This window comes from Epinephelus moara, chromosome 11 (genome assembly GCF_006386435.1).
Source record: "Epinephelus moara isolate mb chromosome 11, YSFRI_EMoa_1.0, whole genome shotgun sequence".
Classification (NCBI taxonomy): Eukaryota; Metazoa; Chordata; class Actinopteri; order Perciformes; family Serranidae; genus Epinephelus; species Epinephelus moara.
This window is the reverse complement of record NC_065516.1, coordinates 7301265-7316745: the sequence shown is the minus strand read 5'-3', so window position 1 is coordinate 7316745 and position 15481 is coordinate 7301265. Positions and strand designations below refer to the sequence as shown.

The following is a 15481-nucleotide window of genomic DNA, read 5'->3' as shown; positions in this document are numbered from 1 at the left end:
GAGCTTTTAGCGCACCTTCAGCGAAGCCTTTTGGCACGAAACTGTCACTGTGCCAAGCTGGATCTGTCGACACCTCCCCCTGCTGCGCCGCCACATCCATCTCAGTGCACCTCGGTCTGCCAAACTACCAAACTGAGCACGCCTCGGGTTGCGCTGCTCGAAACTAGCTCTGCGCGGGCTTCGCCACCCTGCGCCGCGCCGGGAAACTAGAGCCCCAAGTTGTATGCAAGGAGTAAGTGAGACATCGACTCACTGAGCCTCTTCACCAGGATCTCCAGCAATGACAACGGAATGCCACTCAGATTTGATAAGTGTAGTTGGATGGTGTCCAAGAGAGGGAAGACGATCAGAAAAGAGGGGGTTGAACTACCAGAGGGCAGCATTGTAGATGATCAGGACAGATGCAAATACCTTGGGATCCTGCAAGGCAGTGGGAACCACGAGGAGGCTGCAAGGAGGTCAGCCACAGCCAATTACCTACACAGAGTAAGGCAGGTCCTGAAAATCCAGCTGAATGGAGAGAACAAGGTCTGAGCCATCAACACATCCGCCCTGCCAGTCAGCAGGTACCCTGCTGGCATAATAAGCTGGCCAAAGGAGGATATAGAGGCCACTGGTATCAAGACAAGGAAGCTTCTCACAATGCATGGAGGGTTTCATCCCAAGTCCAGTACCCTGAGACTGTATATTAGGCAGAACAAGGGAGGCCGAGGACTTGTGAGTGTCAGAGCCACTGTCCAGGACGAAACAACCAAGAAGTGGCCGACATCAAGAAATCCTACCAGTGGCTGGAAAAGGCTGGACTGAATGGCAGCACAGAAGCACTAATCATGGCAGCACAGGAACAGGCACTTAGTACAAGATCAATAGAACCAGGGGTCTACCACACCAGACAGGACCATTGATTCATACTGAAATTGGATAGGATTGGATTGTGAGTTACACTGTAAAATCAGTCAGCTTACCTTTCTCCTCTCTGTTGCTCTGGCAGGTTTTTGAAGTTAGTCGATTTGATTTGCAGATATCATGGCTCTGTTTTCCCTCTCTAAGGAAGTAATTTACTGAAAACAACAACAACAACAACAACAAAACATCCACAGAGCAAGATGAAACTTACCCTAGTAAGCATAAAAATTTAATTTACCCTCAAGTCATTGAGCCTGCATTTGTACCGTAGCTTTCATTTGCTTCCACTCCATCAGCTAACACTCACTGAAATAAGTCAAATATCCTTCCTGGCAGTTAATTTCAAGGTTTTTATACAAGAAATTAATGTGACATGATCTTTAAGAAGAAAATGTCTCATTATGAATTTAACTTTATTTCAGAAAACAAACAGAAATGTTTTGGAATAGAAATGTCTTTATTGCTTCATGTTGCACTTTCTGCAGAGATATATGCATTTGAGCTCATGTTATTGCATTCAAGGGGGTTATTACAGTGGAATATATGAGTGTATATACAGTGTGGGTGGGTGGGTTGGGGGGGGGGGGGGGGTAAACATTAGGAAATGTTTTGCTCAGACAGGTGGAGATGCTTCAAATCTTGTCTGTCTTCGTCATTTTGGCAGTTACTAGAGGTAAAAGGAGAGAGACAAAAAAGATCAGCAGTGTTTCTGTGCATATATTGTTGTATGTGTGTTTGTGTTGAGACAACTTACGTTCCTGGACCCATTCAGCCTTGGGATCCACACAGGCCTCTTCTCCACCTCGTGTGCTGAAGCTGAAAACAAAAAAGAAAATGATGGAGATTTTATGTGTGTATGTTTGTGTGTTGGACAACATGTATAGACTTACATTATAGCCTCCACACAGTGGTATCTGGCAGATTGTTGACGATACGTGTCCCCAGTCACATCAATGCTGATATTAGCAGTGGAGACCTTAGTGCAGCATGGAGGAATGTTTTTGGGAATTAAGCGCTCTGACAAGGACAGAGAATGTGAGAGATTGATAGAGCATGTGTATTTGGGTTACACAAATTACATCAAAACAGAAAGTCCCATTAAAAGGAAAAAAAATGAATTACTAGATTTTTGAACTAAAGTTTTGTTTGACTATTTCTAGCCATATATTTTAAGTTCCTTAGATGGTTCACAACTAATTGAACATAAGTCACCTTGAGAACTGTCCTGATCTGGCAAGGGCAGGTTGATGCTTACTCTGTTAACATTTTTCATCATTGACTCTGCCCACTCCACCACTGATTTGGCTGATATCATGACGTGAAAAAGCGGTTTCTCTGTTAAACAGCTATTGATCTATGAGCGCTGTGGGGGGACTGATGCTGTTGTCAAGCTGTTTTACATAGACAGCATGTTTGCACAGCATTGCCCAGCACTGTAGTTTTTTTTACTTCACTTCGCTTCACTCTTCAAACCTAGGTAATACCAGTATGTTGGCATGGCTATGCATCAGTGTGGACTTAAAATGGTGGTAGATTCAAATAGATTCAGGTTAGTCTTTAGTGATTGGTTGGGGAAAATAGAAGTCAGTTAGAGTGGAGGCAAAGTGAGATTGAAGATGGAAACGGAGAGTAATGAGTTGGCAAGTCTTTCTGATATCAGGCGAGTGAAAGAGAGTCATTTTAATGGTTTAAGTACATAGGAATATACTGAGCGTAAATTAAACAAGATGAGATAAGATAAGCCTTTATTGATCCTCAGAGGGGTAGTAGAAGTACAGATTAGTAGAGAAAGTAAAAAATAAAAAGGTGTAAGTGCATTAAATAGAAAATAAGAATAGAAATACAATATAAATTATACAAGAGCAATTAAACTCAAAAATACAAGACAATCAGTGCCCATGGCCAGTGTTGTATTTAAACTGATAGTGAAGTATTGTCTCAAGTTAAGTATCAAGTGCATGCTACGTCTACACAGCATCAGAGCAGGAAGTAATACAATACAATATATAATATATATATACAATATATAAAATATCTAAAATCTGCTGGATTACTGTCATCTCAGCTCAGTGACCTGGTGGTAGAGTGTCCGCCCTGAGACTGGGAGGTCGTGGGTTCGATCCCCGGCCGGGTCATACCAAAGACTATAAAAATGGGACCCATTGCCTCCCTGCTTGACACTCAGCTTGGGGGGTTGGAATTGGGGGGTTAGATCACCACATGATTCCCGAGCGCGGCACCGCTGCTGCTCACCGCTCCCTCAGGGGATGGGTCAAATGCGGAGAACAAATTTCACACACTCAGGTGCGTGACAATCAGTGGAACTTTACCTTTACCTTATCTCTGCCAAAAAAATCAAACAACAAACAAACAAGATATACGTCTTGTCTTTCAAAGATGAAAACATAAAAAAGAATATTTTAAACAACAAGATCAGAGAATTAAACTGCCATCTTTAGATGTTACTAAACATAACATGATAACAATTACAGTGATTTAAAAAAAGATATATCAATAAGTGTTTGACTGAAATAAGAAATGAAAACTTTGGCCCAGTATGTGTTGTGGTAATTATTTGGTACTCACTGTTTGCAGACGACTGGGAGAACAGATGCACTGAGAGCAGGAGGAGAGTGATGGACAGGAACCTTATGGACATTTTGGCTGGCGGACGGGTTGACTGATCAGGCTGCAGCTGCAACACAAGCCGATGAACGTTTGGATAATTATGGGTAAGTTCAGAATGATCATCTTGGGGTGGGTTTGGCCGAGGGCAAAACTGATGACGTGCTTTCATATGTTTTTGTGTATATGCTTGTACTGTTTGTGTGGTTGTGGTACTTTCACACCCCCGCCTCTTATCAGAGAATCTTTTTAGCCCTCCGTGCAACTTCAAACCATCAACATCTCACATCTCATCTTTCTGAGAAACAACCTGACACATATTCGCACACACACACACTTACAAATACACTACATAAAGTACACACAGGAAAACATAAAGTGTGAAAAAAGATGCAGTGGGGGTTGATGCTACTTTTTTTGCACTGTCATGAAAGCAGAACATTTTTGTTTTCCATTTGATGTTGGATGACTGATTTCCTTTAGGGAAATTAAAAAAACAATTACCCAGAAACCACACAAAGGCTGAAATGATTCATTACTTCACTAGTAGTAATTATAACAGATACTGTATGAGAAAAAACACATAGTTGCCCACAGTTCTTCTTTAATCGTCTCTCAATTTAGACTGACGGTGATTTTCTTTCTGCAGCAATGTGATATATTCAGCCTTTGAAGACCTAAAAAACACTTAAAGAGTAAAATGATATGTGCATAGATTAAATACGGTAGCTTTGAAGGACAAAACATCTTCATTGGATCCTAAAGCCTCGTTTTCACCAAGCAGTCCAGTTCAGTTCACTTCATTTTGGCATACATTTTCCATTTCCATTGTGAAAAGTTGTGGATGGTATCAATCAGACTGTTCCTTACTGTCCCAGTTTTTGGTCACCCCTCTGTTGGGGTACCTAGCACAATGATCCAGTACTAAAAGGTAGCACTAGAAACACTGCAGTCTATTGATCAGTCAGTAGAGAATCGTCACTCTTGCTCCAGGAGTTATGGCTGGTTCTGAGGGTTGTGTAACCACTGTTCATACAGTGGTTAGTTTTACATACATTGGTAAACTATAGCTATTAAATGGAAGGATTTTTACTGCCTCTAGCAATAGCTGTATAGTGAGAAAAAAATAAGACTCATCTCTTCTTCATCAGACAGGATAGTCTCCTCGGATAACCTTACAAAAACTTATCAATTCAACCTGCAGTGGTTAAAAGACTTTCCTTGGCTTGTGTACGATCAGGCCAAAAAAGCAATGTTTTGTAAATACTGTATGGAGGCAGGCAAAACGATGGCAGGGAAGAAGCCCTACGTTACAGGGAATACAATATTTAAACAGGATAACGTTTCAAAACATAGCATCACAAAGCAACACATCGCCTGCAGAGATGCACACCTCACCTCAAGTCAGCTGGACCGCATAGGGACAGTCCATGCTGCCGTCAACAAACAACTCAGTAAGCTGAACGAGGACGTACTGAGAGAAATTAAAATGAAGATGAACATTGCCTACTGTGTCGCAAAAGAGGAGCTGCCCTTCACCAAATTTGGCCCATTAATAATGCTCCACAAGAACAACGGTATAAATGTCAGTGCAACATATGACAATCATGTACTCTGTGCTGAAATGATAGGGCAAATAGCGGACAAAATGAAATGTGAACTGGCTACTAAAGTGAAAGACACGCATTATCTGTCCATTATGATTGATGGAGACACAGACACTTCTACAAAAGAGTGCGAGGTAGTGTGTGTTCGGCTCATTGAAGACGAGAAACCAGTGAATAAACTTGTTGGACAGCAAGAAGTACAGTACGCTCATGCAAAAGGTTAGTACATGTCAGTATTATATTTATATATCGTTAACGTTACCCGACATGCCCCTTGCTGATACTCCCTTTTGTCACGTATATTGTTTTTCTGGAGGGTGACACACTAAAGGTGAACAGGGTAAATGGCAGTTTATTTTATTACTAAAAACAAGGGGCAAATTGATTTTTTTAAATGATTGTTGACAGTATTTTCTGATTTATGGAGTGATAAAAAGAATGTTCAACAATATATAACTGAATAAACATGTTAACTAACTGTCCACCTGGGTGTGCTACTAAAATTTTTAACTTGCTAGCATCAGTGCTACCACCTAAAAAAGTAAAGGTACAGGCCTGATATAGCATTCCATATTATGAACAGGTTTCAACAGGACAGCAGGGTGACAGTGACATACATGTGTTAACAAGTCGGCTGTGCTAACAACGGATCAGAAATGTGAAACATTTTTGCCGACACCAGATATTAAACAAAAGCCAGAGACTGTGTCGTATTATTTAGCTGTGCGCTTTAACTTCACCACGTCTAATCAGAAGGCAGAAGATATTGTTACTTTGGAGCCTTACGTTGTGAAGCCTCTGTTCCTCTGGGCAGCTTCTTCCGTGTCCGCAGCTGCGTGTACCAAAGAGCAGCATGAGACTGCTAACTCTGCAGCAAAATCTTGTGACCAACACTTCCCTGGAAGTACACTGCACAGACAGGCGAAAAACAAAAAAGAAAACACAACCACCTGCCTTGACGCAATGAGGGGTCTCCAACTGATGATTCGAATCTTCAGCTTTCATGAGGCAGCCCTAGATAAGGTTACCGCGATCTGGAGGAAATTAATTGGGTGACACAAATACAAACACACATATAACATGTTTTTTTTTTGTTTTTTTTTATCAAACATAAAGTTTTAGCCTCTGTCCCAGTAAATCATCAGATTTAATTGGTAGTTGTGTGGCACATAAGTTTCAATCATGCGTATCTCAAAACTTTGGCAAACCACTTTGAATGTATCTAAATGGTTACATAGGACAGGAGGTGAGTAGCAAAACATGTTTTTTATGCCTCTGCACAGGCGACCGCCATGGCCGCAGGCATTACGTTTTTGGGTTGTCAGTTCATCTGTCGATCCCATTCTCGTGAATTCAGTATTTTAGGAAAGCCTTGAGAGAATTTCTTTAACTTTGGCACAAGCGTGTTTGAACGCAAGACCAGAATGGACAATGTCAAGTTACGTGATTTAAAAAAAAAAAAGAGAGAAAGAAAATCAGAGATGTTTTTTTTTTCTTTTCTTTTCTTGTGCATCAGGATGTTTACATATAAAGTTATTACATATTCAAAAACTTGCTGTCATTGTGGGTTATTTAGTGTTCCAGCCTACGGCTAGGCAATATGGCCTAGAAATTAAATCATACTATTTTTTAGGCTATATCCCAATCCACAATATATATCACAGTATTTTGAAATCTCCTCTAAACCACTGTAGATTACCAAAATACTGAACTACTGAATACAGTAGAGTTACAATAAATTTAGATACAGTAGCTACTGTTACAGTGTAAGATAAAGTTTAAGAAAGCACTATTACAATTAAGTCTAATAAAGAGCAGTTATAAAAAAGTTAAATAAAGAACTGTTATGATAAAGTTTAACAAAGCATTGTTATAATAAAGCTCAATTAAGTGCAGCTCTAATAAAGTTAAATAAAGTATTGTTATAATGGAATAAATCAAAGCGGAACCACCGATGCTTTTATTTTGAAGGATCTGACTCGTCTTGGCCTAGATGTGTTAGTGTTTCTGCTGTGAACTAGAAACCTCAACAGTCAGCTGTTAGTAGTTAAGTATTGCAGTGGCCCAATAAATGTAAGGATTAATACAGTGTGAGCAGTAAACAAACTAACAGCTCTGCAGTTAATATATTAATAATATTTGCACAAGTGGATGCAACCTAGAGCCCCTGCAGATACAAAAACACAGCCTCAAGTGCTCACAATGGGCCTCATTCACAAACAGTGCGTACGCACAAATCTGTGCTTAAACTGTGCGTACGATCGTTTGACGCACAAATCCGGGATTCATCAATATTTTCTTACCCGAATTTGTTCTTACTCTGCGAACAAATTTAGAACTGCCTCAGACCATGCGTACGCACAAATGAGGAAGGCCGAACTGACTTAGAAAATGCAAACATACCTTTTAAGTACATGCAGAGTCTATAAAACCACATTCATGAAAAAGAGATTTAATTAACATTTTTTAAAATAATTAATTTACTAATATATTGGCCAAATGGATTAAATTACCATGAAATTGACACACGTTCACCCTCATCATTGTGACAATTAAAATATTAACAATAACATGAACAGAAAAACTATCACTCCATCAGCGTGCAGATGATCTGTAATGCCGACTGCCATATCCTTAAGGCTGTGGCCCGCTGGCCAGGAGGCACCCACGACTCATTTATTTTGCAAAACAGTACAGTGGGAATGCGTTTGGAGGCAGGGGCTGTGAGAAGTGGATGGCTTGTTGGTGAGCATCTTTTGTTCTAGTCTTTTATTTCAATTGTTTTAAGTTAGTATTTTCAGTAAGTCTCTATTCCGTTAATGTTAAAATGTTATATTGTTTGGGTGACCGGGCATATGGCCTTAAAACATGGCTGATGACACCATACGCAAACCCTGAAACCCCTCAAGAGGTGCGCTATAATAACATACATGCCCACACACGCGCCGTAGAGCGCACTTTTGGCGTGCTTAAGGGCCGTTGGATGTGTTTGGATCAGATACGGCCGGTGGCAAACTACTTTATACCCCTGAGAAGGTGTGCAAGATCATCCTGGCATGCTGTGTCCTCCACAATCTTACAATGACCCATGGCATTCCTGTAAGACCCGGCGCCATCGCTTCTAACAAACTGTGAAATTTACTACTTCTCTCCTCGCGTAACCGCTTCCTTCATTCATGAATCAACTCTAGGCAAGCGGTTTCCTTATATGGAGAAATGGGGGCGTGGTAGTATGCTGATTGCAGATCGCGGACACGCACCTGTCAATTTAGAATGGTTCTGATTTACTAACATACGCACGGTGGTGAGGACAAAATTGGCCGGTACGCATGTGTCATGAATCCGACGGTGATTTTGCGCAAGTACTTATTTTTTGCGGAGAGTAAGAACATTTCTGCGCAGATATTAGTGAATGAGGCCCAATATCATTAAATTGGTTACAAGTTAAACTGTTACAGGTGTGCCAGTAAACGAGAAGATTTATTTAGCTGAGCTAGAAACCAACTAACAGCTCTCCAGTTCATTGACTAATAATATTTGCAAGTTGCGGTGGTGCTTTATGGTTGCAAAATGCAACTAAGTAGTCGCTGTCTGGAGCTCTGCAGATGCAAGCACACGTGCCTTGCCTGCTCAGTGGTCTGGACAGGTGGGGGAGTGTGTGTGACAAATCACATTTGCAAGTCTTTTTTCTTTTTGTGACTGTGAGAGAACCAAACAACTAAGCAAGTCCCATTCTGGTGGCTTAAAAAATGATGTGCCAGTTTATACTCAGTGTTTGTGATATGACATTTTATACATCCCATGTGAAGCAAGCTGCGATACATTGAGTATAATTGACATATAATGCCCACCCCTAATCCAGCCACTAACCACAGCTGCCCATGGCCTTTTAGCTTTTTGCTTTTGCAGTGAAAATGTCAGAGAGAAGTCAAATAAGATGCAGATAAATAGACTGACATTGAATGCAGGTTCACATGTGCATCTAACATTTATTTCTGAGCAATGTTTTCATGGTTGCACATCCAAGTCATCACAATTTTCCAGATAAAGAAATACCTCAAAATATTTTCTAATGACTATGCCACAATGAATAGAAAGAAAAGAAAACAACATCAGTATATAAGTTGTATACAGTAACTTGTAAACATTGATGTATACACTTCAATTCAATTCAATTTTATTTATAAAGCCCAATATCACAAATCACAATTTGCCTCACAGGGCTTTACAGCATACGACATCCCTCTGTCCTTATGACCCTCGCAGCGGATAAGGAAAACCCCCCCAAAAAAAAAACCTTTAACGGGGAAAAAAAACGGTAGAAACCTCAGGAAGAGCAACTGANTAATATTATAGTTATAGTTCTGGCTACTGTGGTACAATATGTTGAAAGTATGTATTAATATCTGGCAATATCTTGGTAATATATACACAAATACTTCTATCAGCTCTGGTCAATTAATTGAACAAATAATTTTACTCCAAAGGCATCAAAAGAAGCAAGAGAATTTAGCATAATTCTGTTTTTTAGGTGCTATTGGGTGGCAAAGTGGTGCTGTGGTTAGCATTGTAGCCTCACAGCAACAGGGCTCCTGGTTCGAAACCCTGGGTAAGGGGTATTAACTCCGGGGTGGGGATCCCTCCTGCGTTCTCCCTGTGTCTGCGTGGGTTTTCTGCGGGTGCTCCGGCTTCCTCCCATAGTCCAGACCTATAGGTTAGGTTAATTGGTGACTCTAAATTGGCCTTAGGTGTGAATGTGAGTATGACTGTTTCAGCCCTGTGATAGTCTGGCGACATGTTTAGGGTGTGCACCACCTCTCGTCCAGTGTCAGCTGGGATGGGCTCCAGCCCCCTGCGACCCCCAAAAGGATAAGCGGTTACGGAAAATGAATGAATGAAGTACTATTTCAAACACCAGTTTGTATCAAGGTTGAGGCCATCATTTTTTTATTTTTTTATTTTTTTTTTTGTTCAAACTTCCTTCAACGTTATAGTATAAAACAAACTGTCATGTGGAAGTCTGCAGGTAACAAAGTTCACAAACAGAAAACAACAGCAAAAACCGTAAGCAAACACCACAGCATGTTCATGCAAGAGCCAACCCAAAATGTGCCTTTGTCAGTCCAGCTGGTAGAGGTGATTAGTCTCCCAAGAAGGCCAAAATGGGGCATACTTAGCAAGGGCTGCTCCAACCACTCCTTAAGGCCATAAACTTGATAAAGTCATTCTCAGTTTTCATTGACTGCAGGTGGAGAAGATGTTACTTGTTGTCCCTTTCTGAAAAGGTTTCACCAGCAGGCATCGTGGATATGGAGGGAGAGGGAAGAAGAGTGGAGGGTGAAGCAGGGGAGGCAGTGAATGTGGTTACAGGAAATGGGGGGACCACAGCTAAAGCAGCAGTCCGAGCTTTTGCTTCCCTGTGAGAAAGATGAGAGGACAAACATATATGAGACAATAATTTTGGGATTGAAGGATTGAATAAATAAATGTAGAAAAGGTTAAGTGAGTAAATCAAAGGTAATAGTAAACTTACTCAAATGCAACAACCTTGCGGCGAACCCAGGGGGCGATCAGCTGACTGCAGTAAAAACCTGACTTTGTTTGAAAGCTGCAGGAATGACAAACATATGCAATATTAGTACTTCGCAGACACTCTATTTTAAAATACAAGCTGACTTGGTATTGCATTTATTTGCTTTAGATATGTCACTTTATGCCAAATACAAAGAAATAAAGTTTAAACGAAAAGCGCAATGATGTAAAAGCAATTTGTTGATTAAAAAAATACACCTTTTTTATAGAATAATCCCATTTTAGAAATTTTTGATTGTCATTTTACTTTTGAACATGTTCATACATCAGCGCTCTTAGTACTCACATGATAGCCATGACACATGGAGGGTCAGGTCGCTGGACCAAGTATCCTAAAATTGGTTCAGTTATTTTCTGTTTGCTGACTCTTGTACAGCAGGATGCCAGCCTCTCAGCTAAAGATGGATGGAAACACATAAGAGTTAATTAAAAATAAAATAAAGTAAGAATTTTAAATGGCTCACCGGAGATCTTTTACACAGGGTATCTAAATCTTAATCTTACCTGCCAGTCCAGACTGAACAACAGCCACCAGGACAATAACGACCAGCGCAGTCTTCAACATGCTTCCACAGTTTTCCAATTTAAAAAAACAATGATAAATAAATACTGAATAAAGTAATCTCTGTTGGTCTGTCTTCTCCAGAGAGCTCGGTGAACTGACAAATGTTTGGAGACATGAGATACTTAAGGCCTGAAAAAGCAGAAGTGATCCCTCTTGTCAGATATATTCCTTCGTTTTAAATTTTCCCTCCTCTTGTTTTGTCTAAATGAATGACCTGCTGGTTTCAGGGGTTTCCACAACCTGACCGACAGGAAGCACTTTCACCACAGTGCTTCATTTGGAAAATCCAGTCATGGTTTTTCCTGATTGATTGACAGCAGGGGCAGTAGGAATCCCTCATAGGCCCAGTGTTATCCTCATGTCAAACATCTTTTATCATTACATTTATTAACCCTTGTGTTGTCTTAATGGTCACAAATGACCCCCCACCCCAGCATTAGAAAAAGCGAAACATTGCCTTTGTTTATATTTCCATGATAGCTGTACACCATCACGTTACAAAGATTGTCTTAGGATCATTTTTACCTGGCAGTATTAACACACCACAAACACTCTCACACACACAGAGAAATTAAGAATACGTGTATAATAGTCTACTTTTTGAGTAAAAAAAACAAAAAGACTTCCGGTGACGCCATGTTCTGAGTTGCACGCACGGAGTGTGGGCTCCCCTGGAAATCGGTGGTGTTTTGCTGTTTGTCGAATTATAAGACATTTTAATTGAAGGAGGGTGAACCCAAATTACTGCAGACTAACATGAGCACGGTTAGAGACACACGGAACGCAGGGAAACAGCAAAAATCGCAAGAAGATGTGAAAGGAAGGGACGCCATCTTCCCCAAGTGAGGCGAGTGGAGAGGCGGACGAAATGAACATGGAGCACATTCTCCGGGAGTTAAGAGAGTTGAGGAAAGAAAGTAAGGAGTCGTTTGCAGACACTAAAGCCTCGTTATCCAGACTGGAAGTGTTGGTCACGGATTTGAATCAAAGGATGGAGAAATTAGAACAGAGAACCGAGGAGGCGGAGACGAGAGTCGGCGTGGCGGAGGACACCGGCCAGCGTCATGAGAGGATGCTGCGGCACCTGTTGAAACGCGAGGCGGCTCTGACTAATATGTGTGATGATTTGCAGAACCGAATGTGCCGCAACAATTTGAGAATTTATCAAGTCCCTGAAGAAAGCAAGAAAAATGACACGGCTGGTTTTGTGAAGAATTTAATTGAGACTGCGCTACAACTCCCGCCCGAGGTAATCATAAAGATTGAGAGGGCACACAGATCGCTGGGACTAAAGCCTGCCAGATCAGCGCCTCCACGCTCCATTATCGTGAAGTTTCTGGATTACACAGTAAAGGAAGCAGTGCTGCGGCAAGCATGGGCCCAAAGACAAGTTAAGTTTCAAGGAGAAGTGATTTACTTCGACCAGGATTATTCTCCAGAAGTGCAGAGGAAGAGAGCGCGGGTCCGTGGAGTGATTAAGCAACTGAAGGAGAAGGGGATCCAGGCCAAGTGCCGCTTCCCGGCGCAGCTCAGAGTCAACTTAGAGTCGGGAGTGAAAACTTTCCCTACGTTGGTGGAGGCTGCGCCAACATTGACGGAGCTGGGCATCGCGGTGCAGGTGAGTGAGAGAGAGAGGCTGGAATGGGAGCTCTCAAGGGAGACATGGCAAAGACAGGACGGCAGGAGGAGAGAAAGAAAGGACACGTCACTGTCTGCCGCAGACCTGCGGTCCGTTTTGCGGGATTAAAATGATGAGTGCTGTGCTCAGGTAACATATTTTGATGCGGTTGCCCTGTTACATTGTGACAAATTGTCACATTATCACTGACAATAGAAAGGTGTTATGTGTATCACTGTCTATAGTTGAAACAGCTGAACCTGCTGAAGATAAGTGCAATTTATAGGAATGTTAGTAAGAAAATAGGGGAGTTAACTCTGTTCTTATTTTTATTTTTATGATGAGACCCAAGATGGGATCACCACCTCACCAAGGATTTAGTCTTTTTCTTTGGTCTGTGGTTGAATCAGCACTTAGTGCATGTTGCCCAGAGGGAATTAAAAGTCACAACCCTCTGCCTGCATTACAACAGGGGCTGGACACATTTCTGTACTCAGCTGGACTTTTGGAAGTCACATGTGCTTATTTTATTTTCTCTGTTCTGCGTGTTAAGAGTTCCTATATCCTTGACAGGTTGGTTAAGTCCACACAAGTGATTTTTGTAAATATTATGGTAAGGTCAATTACTTTATGCAAAGGTGAATCTGGGGAAAGTAAAATGATAACAAGGAATGTCGATTTATGTCTGATTTAGGGGTTGTCAGTTATAATGTGAAAGGAATAAATAATCCTATAAAAAGAAAGAAGATTTTAACCCAGTTGAAGAAACTTAATTGCTCAATAGGGTTGTTACAGGAAACTCACTTAAATGATGTAGAACATAAGAAACTGAGAAGAGACTGGGTCACACAGATATTCTATGCCTTTTGTTCGAATAGCAGAAAGAGAGGAGTGGCAATTTTGATTAGTCGGTCCATTAATTTTGCATTTCAGAGAGAAGTAAAGGATAAAGAAGGTAGATACATACTTATTATAGGAGCAGTAGATGAAGTAGAGTTAACCATCATGAATATTTATGCTCCTAATGAAGATGACCCTACCTTTTTTAAAGAAGTGGCATCTGTAATGGCAAGGGAAGCCAGAGGTACCATAATTTTAGGGGGTGACTTTAATTGTGTTTTAAATGTGAAAATGGATAAATTACCTTCTGATTATGGACCTCCTAGCAGGAAATCCAAAGCAGCAAAACACATGTTGGAAGAATTAGGGCTTGTGGATGTCTGGAGAGCCAAGAACCCAACAAAAGATTTCTCCTTTCTGTCTATGGTACATGGGTCATATTCTAGAATTGATCTGATTTGCATTTCAAAGCAGAGTTTGTATAAAGTTAGAGAGTGTGTTATTGAACTTTGACTGATCATGGTCCTGTAAAACTGAAATTAAATTTAGGCTTTGAGTGGCACTTCAAATACTGGAGACTGAATATTTCATTGCTAACGGACCCAAGTATAAAAGAACAAATAAAACAAACTATAGACGAATACTTCACAATTTATGATAATGGATCAGTATCCCCCTCAACTCTTTGGGATGGGGCGAAGGCAGTGCTGAGAGGGAAGTGTATTGAGATTGCTGTCAAACTAAACACCCAGAAGAAGTAGCTGAGGCATTTCAAATTTTCTATAAAAAGCTTTATGATACACCAGAAGAAACACAAAACAAAAGGAAATTGGAAGTTATGTTCAAAAATCTTAATTTAGCGAAATTTTCTGTGTCTGAGGCGGATGAATTAGTAGCTCCTATTCGAGAAAGTGAGATACAAGACGTTATTAAGTCAATGAAAAACAACATATCCCCTGGCACAGACGGTCTACCAGGTGAATTTTATAAGGCCTTTATGGAGGAGCTTGTGCCAAAACTTTGTCAGGTCTTTAATTATGCTTTACAGGAAAATGACCCACCAAAGAGCTGGTCAGAGGCCATAATAACAGTTTTACATAAGGAGGGGAAAGACCCACTGGACTGTGGTGCCTATAGACCAATCAGCTTGCTGGGGAATGATGTAAAAATTATCAGTGCCATATTGGCGAATAGGATGCAGAAATACTTAGGTAAATTGATTAACCCTGACCAGACCGGTTTTATACCGGGTCGTCAGGGAGCAAACAATATAAGAAGAGCTTTAAATGTACAATCAGTAGCAAGGCATTCTGCCCACCCGTCAATGCTTCTCAGTCTTGATGCTGAGAGGGCATTTGACAGGGTGGACTGGTCATATTTGAATTATACTATGGAACAAATGGGATTCAATTTGACATTTATAAGATGGATTAATACCCTGAATAAAGATCCAATATCAAGGGTTAGGGTTAATGGGTACTGCTCCAAATTTTTTGATCTTAAAAAAGGTGTTAGGCAAGGAAACCCGGTCTCTCCTGTTTTGTTTGCACTGTGTATCGAACCGCTTGCTGAGTTAATAAGGGGAAATGATCAGATTGAGGGAATAGTGGATGAGGGAGGCGAGATGCATAAAATTTCACTGTTCGCGGATGACGTTCTTTTGTTTATAAGAAATCCACAGTCATCTATACCGGCTCTTATGCAATGCCTGGTGGACTATGGGGAGGT

The 15481-nt window shown here is 40.9% G+C and overlaps 1 protein-coding gene across 1 annotated transcript; it reads right to left on the bottom strand.

The window, feature by feature from the left end:
- Nucleotides 1–1344: 1344 nt before the first annotated feature.
- ccl34b.4 (chemokine (C-C motif) ligand 34b, duplicate 4) lies at nt 1345–3661 on the bottom strand. The gene is made up of 4 exons (XM_050057097.1): nt 3493–3661; nt 1797–1923; nt 1661–1722; nt 1345–1573 (listed from the first exon to the last, which is right to left on the bottom strand). Exons 1-4 carry the CDS (start codon nt 3563–3565, stop codon nt 1539–1541), a joined length of 297 nt encoding a protein of 98 aa, XP_049913054.1. The 5' UTR covers nt 3566–3661; the 3' UTR covers nt 1345–1538.
- Between the last annotated feature and the right edge of the window lie 11820 nt (nt 3662–15481).

Bases quoted from the DNA above. Each gene is read 5' to 3' on its own strand.
- ccl34b.4 (XM_050057097.1), bottom strand. From the start codon at position 3,565: ATGTCCATAAGGTTCCTGTCCATCACTCTCCTCCTGCTCTCAGTGCAT. The intron at 1,723-1,796 runs GTAAGTCTATAC...TTTTGTTTTCAG, and splicing joins CACTGTGTGGAGGCTATAAT to CTTCAGCACACGAGGTGGAG. The intron at 1,574-1,660 runs GTAAGTTGTCTC...TTTTACCTCTAG, and splicing joins GGCTGAATGGGTCCAGGAAC to TAACTGCCAAAATGACGAAG.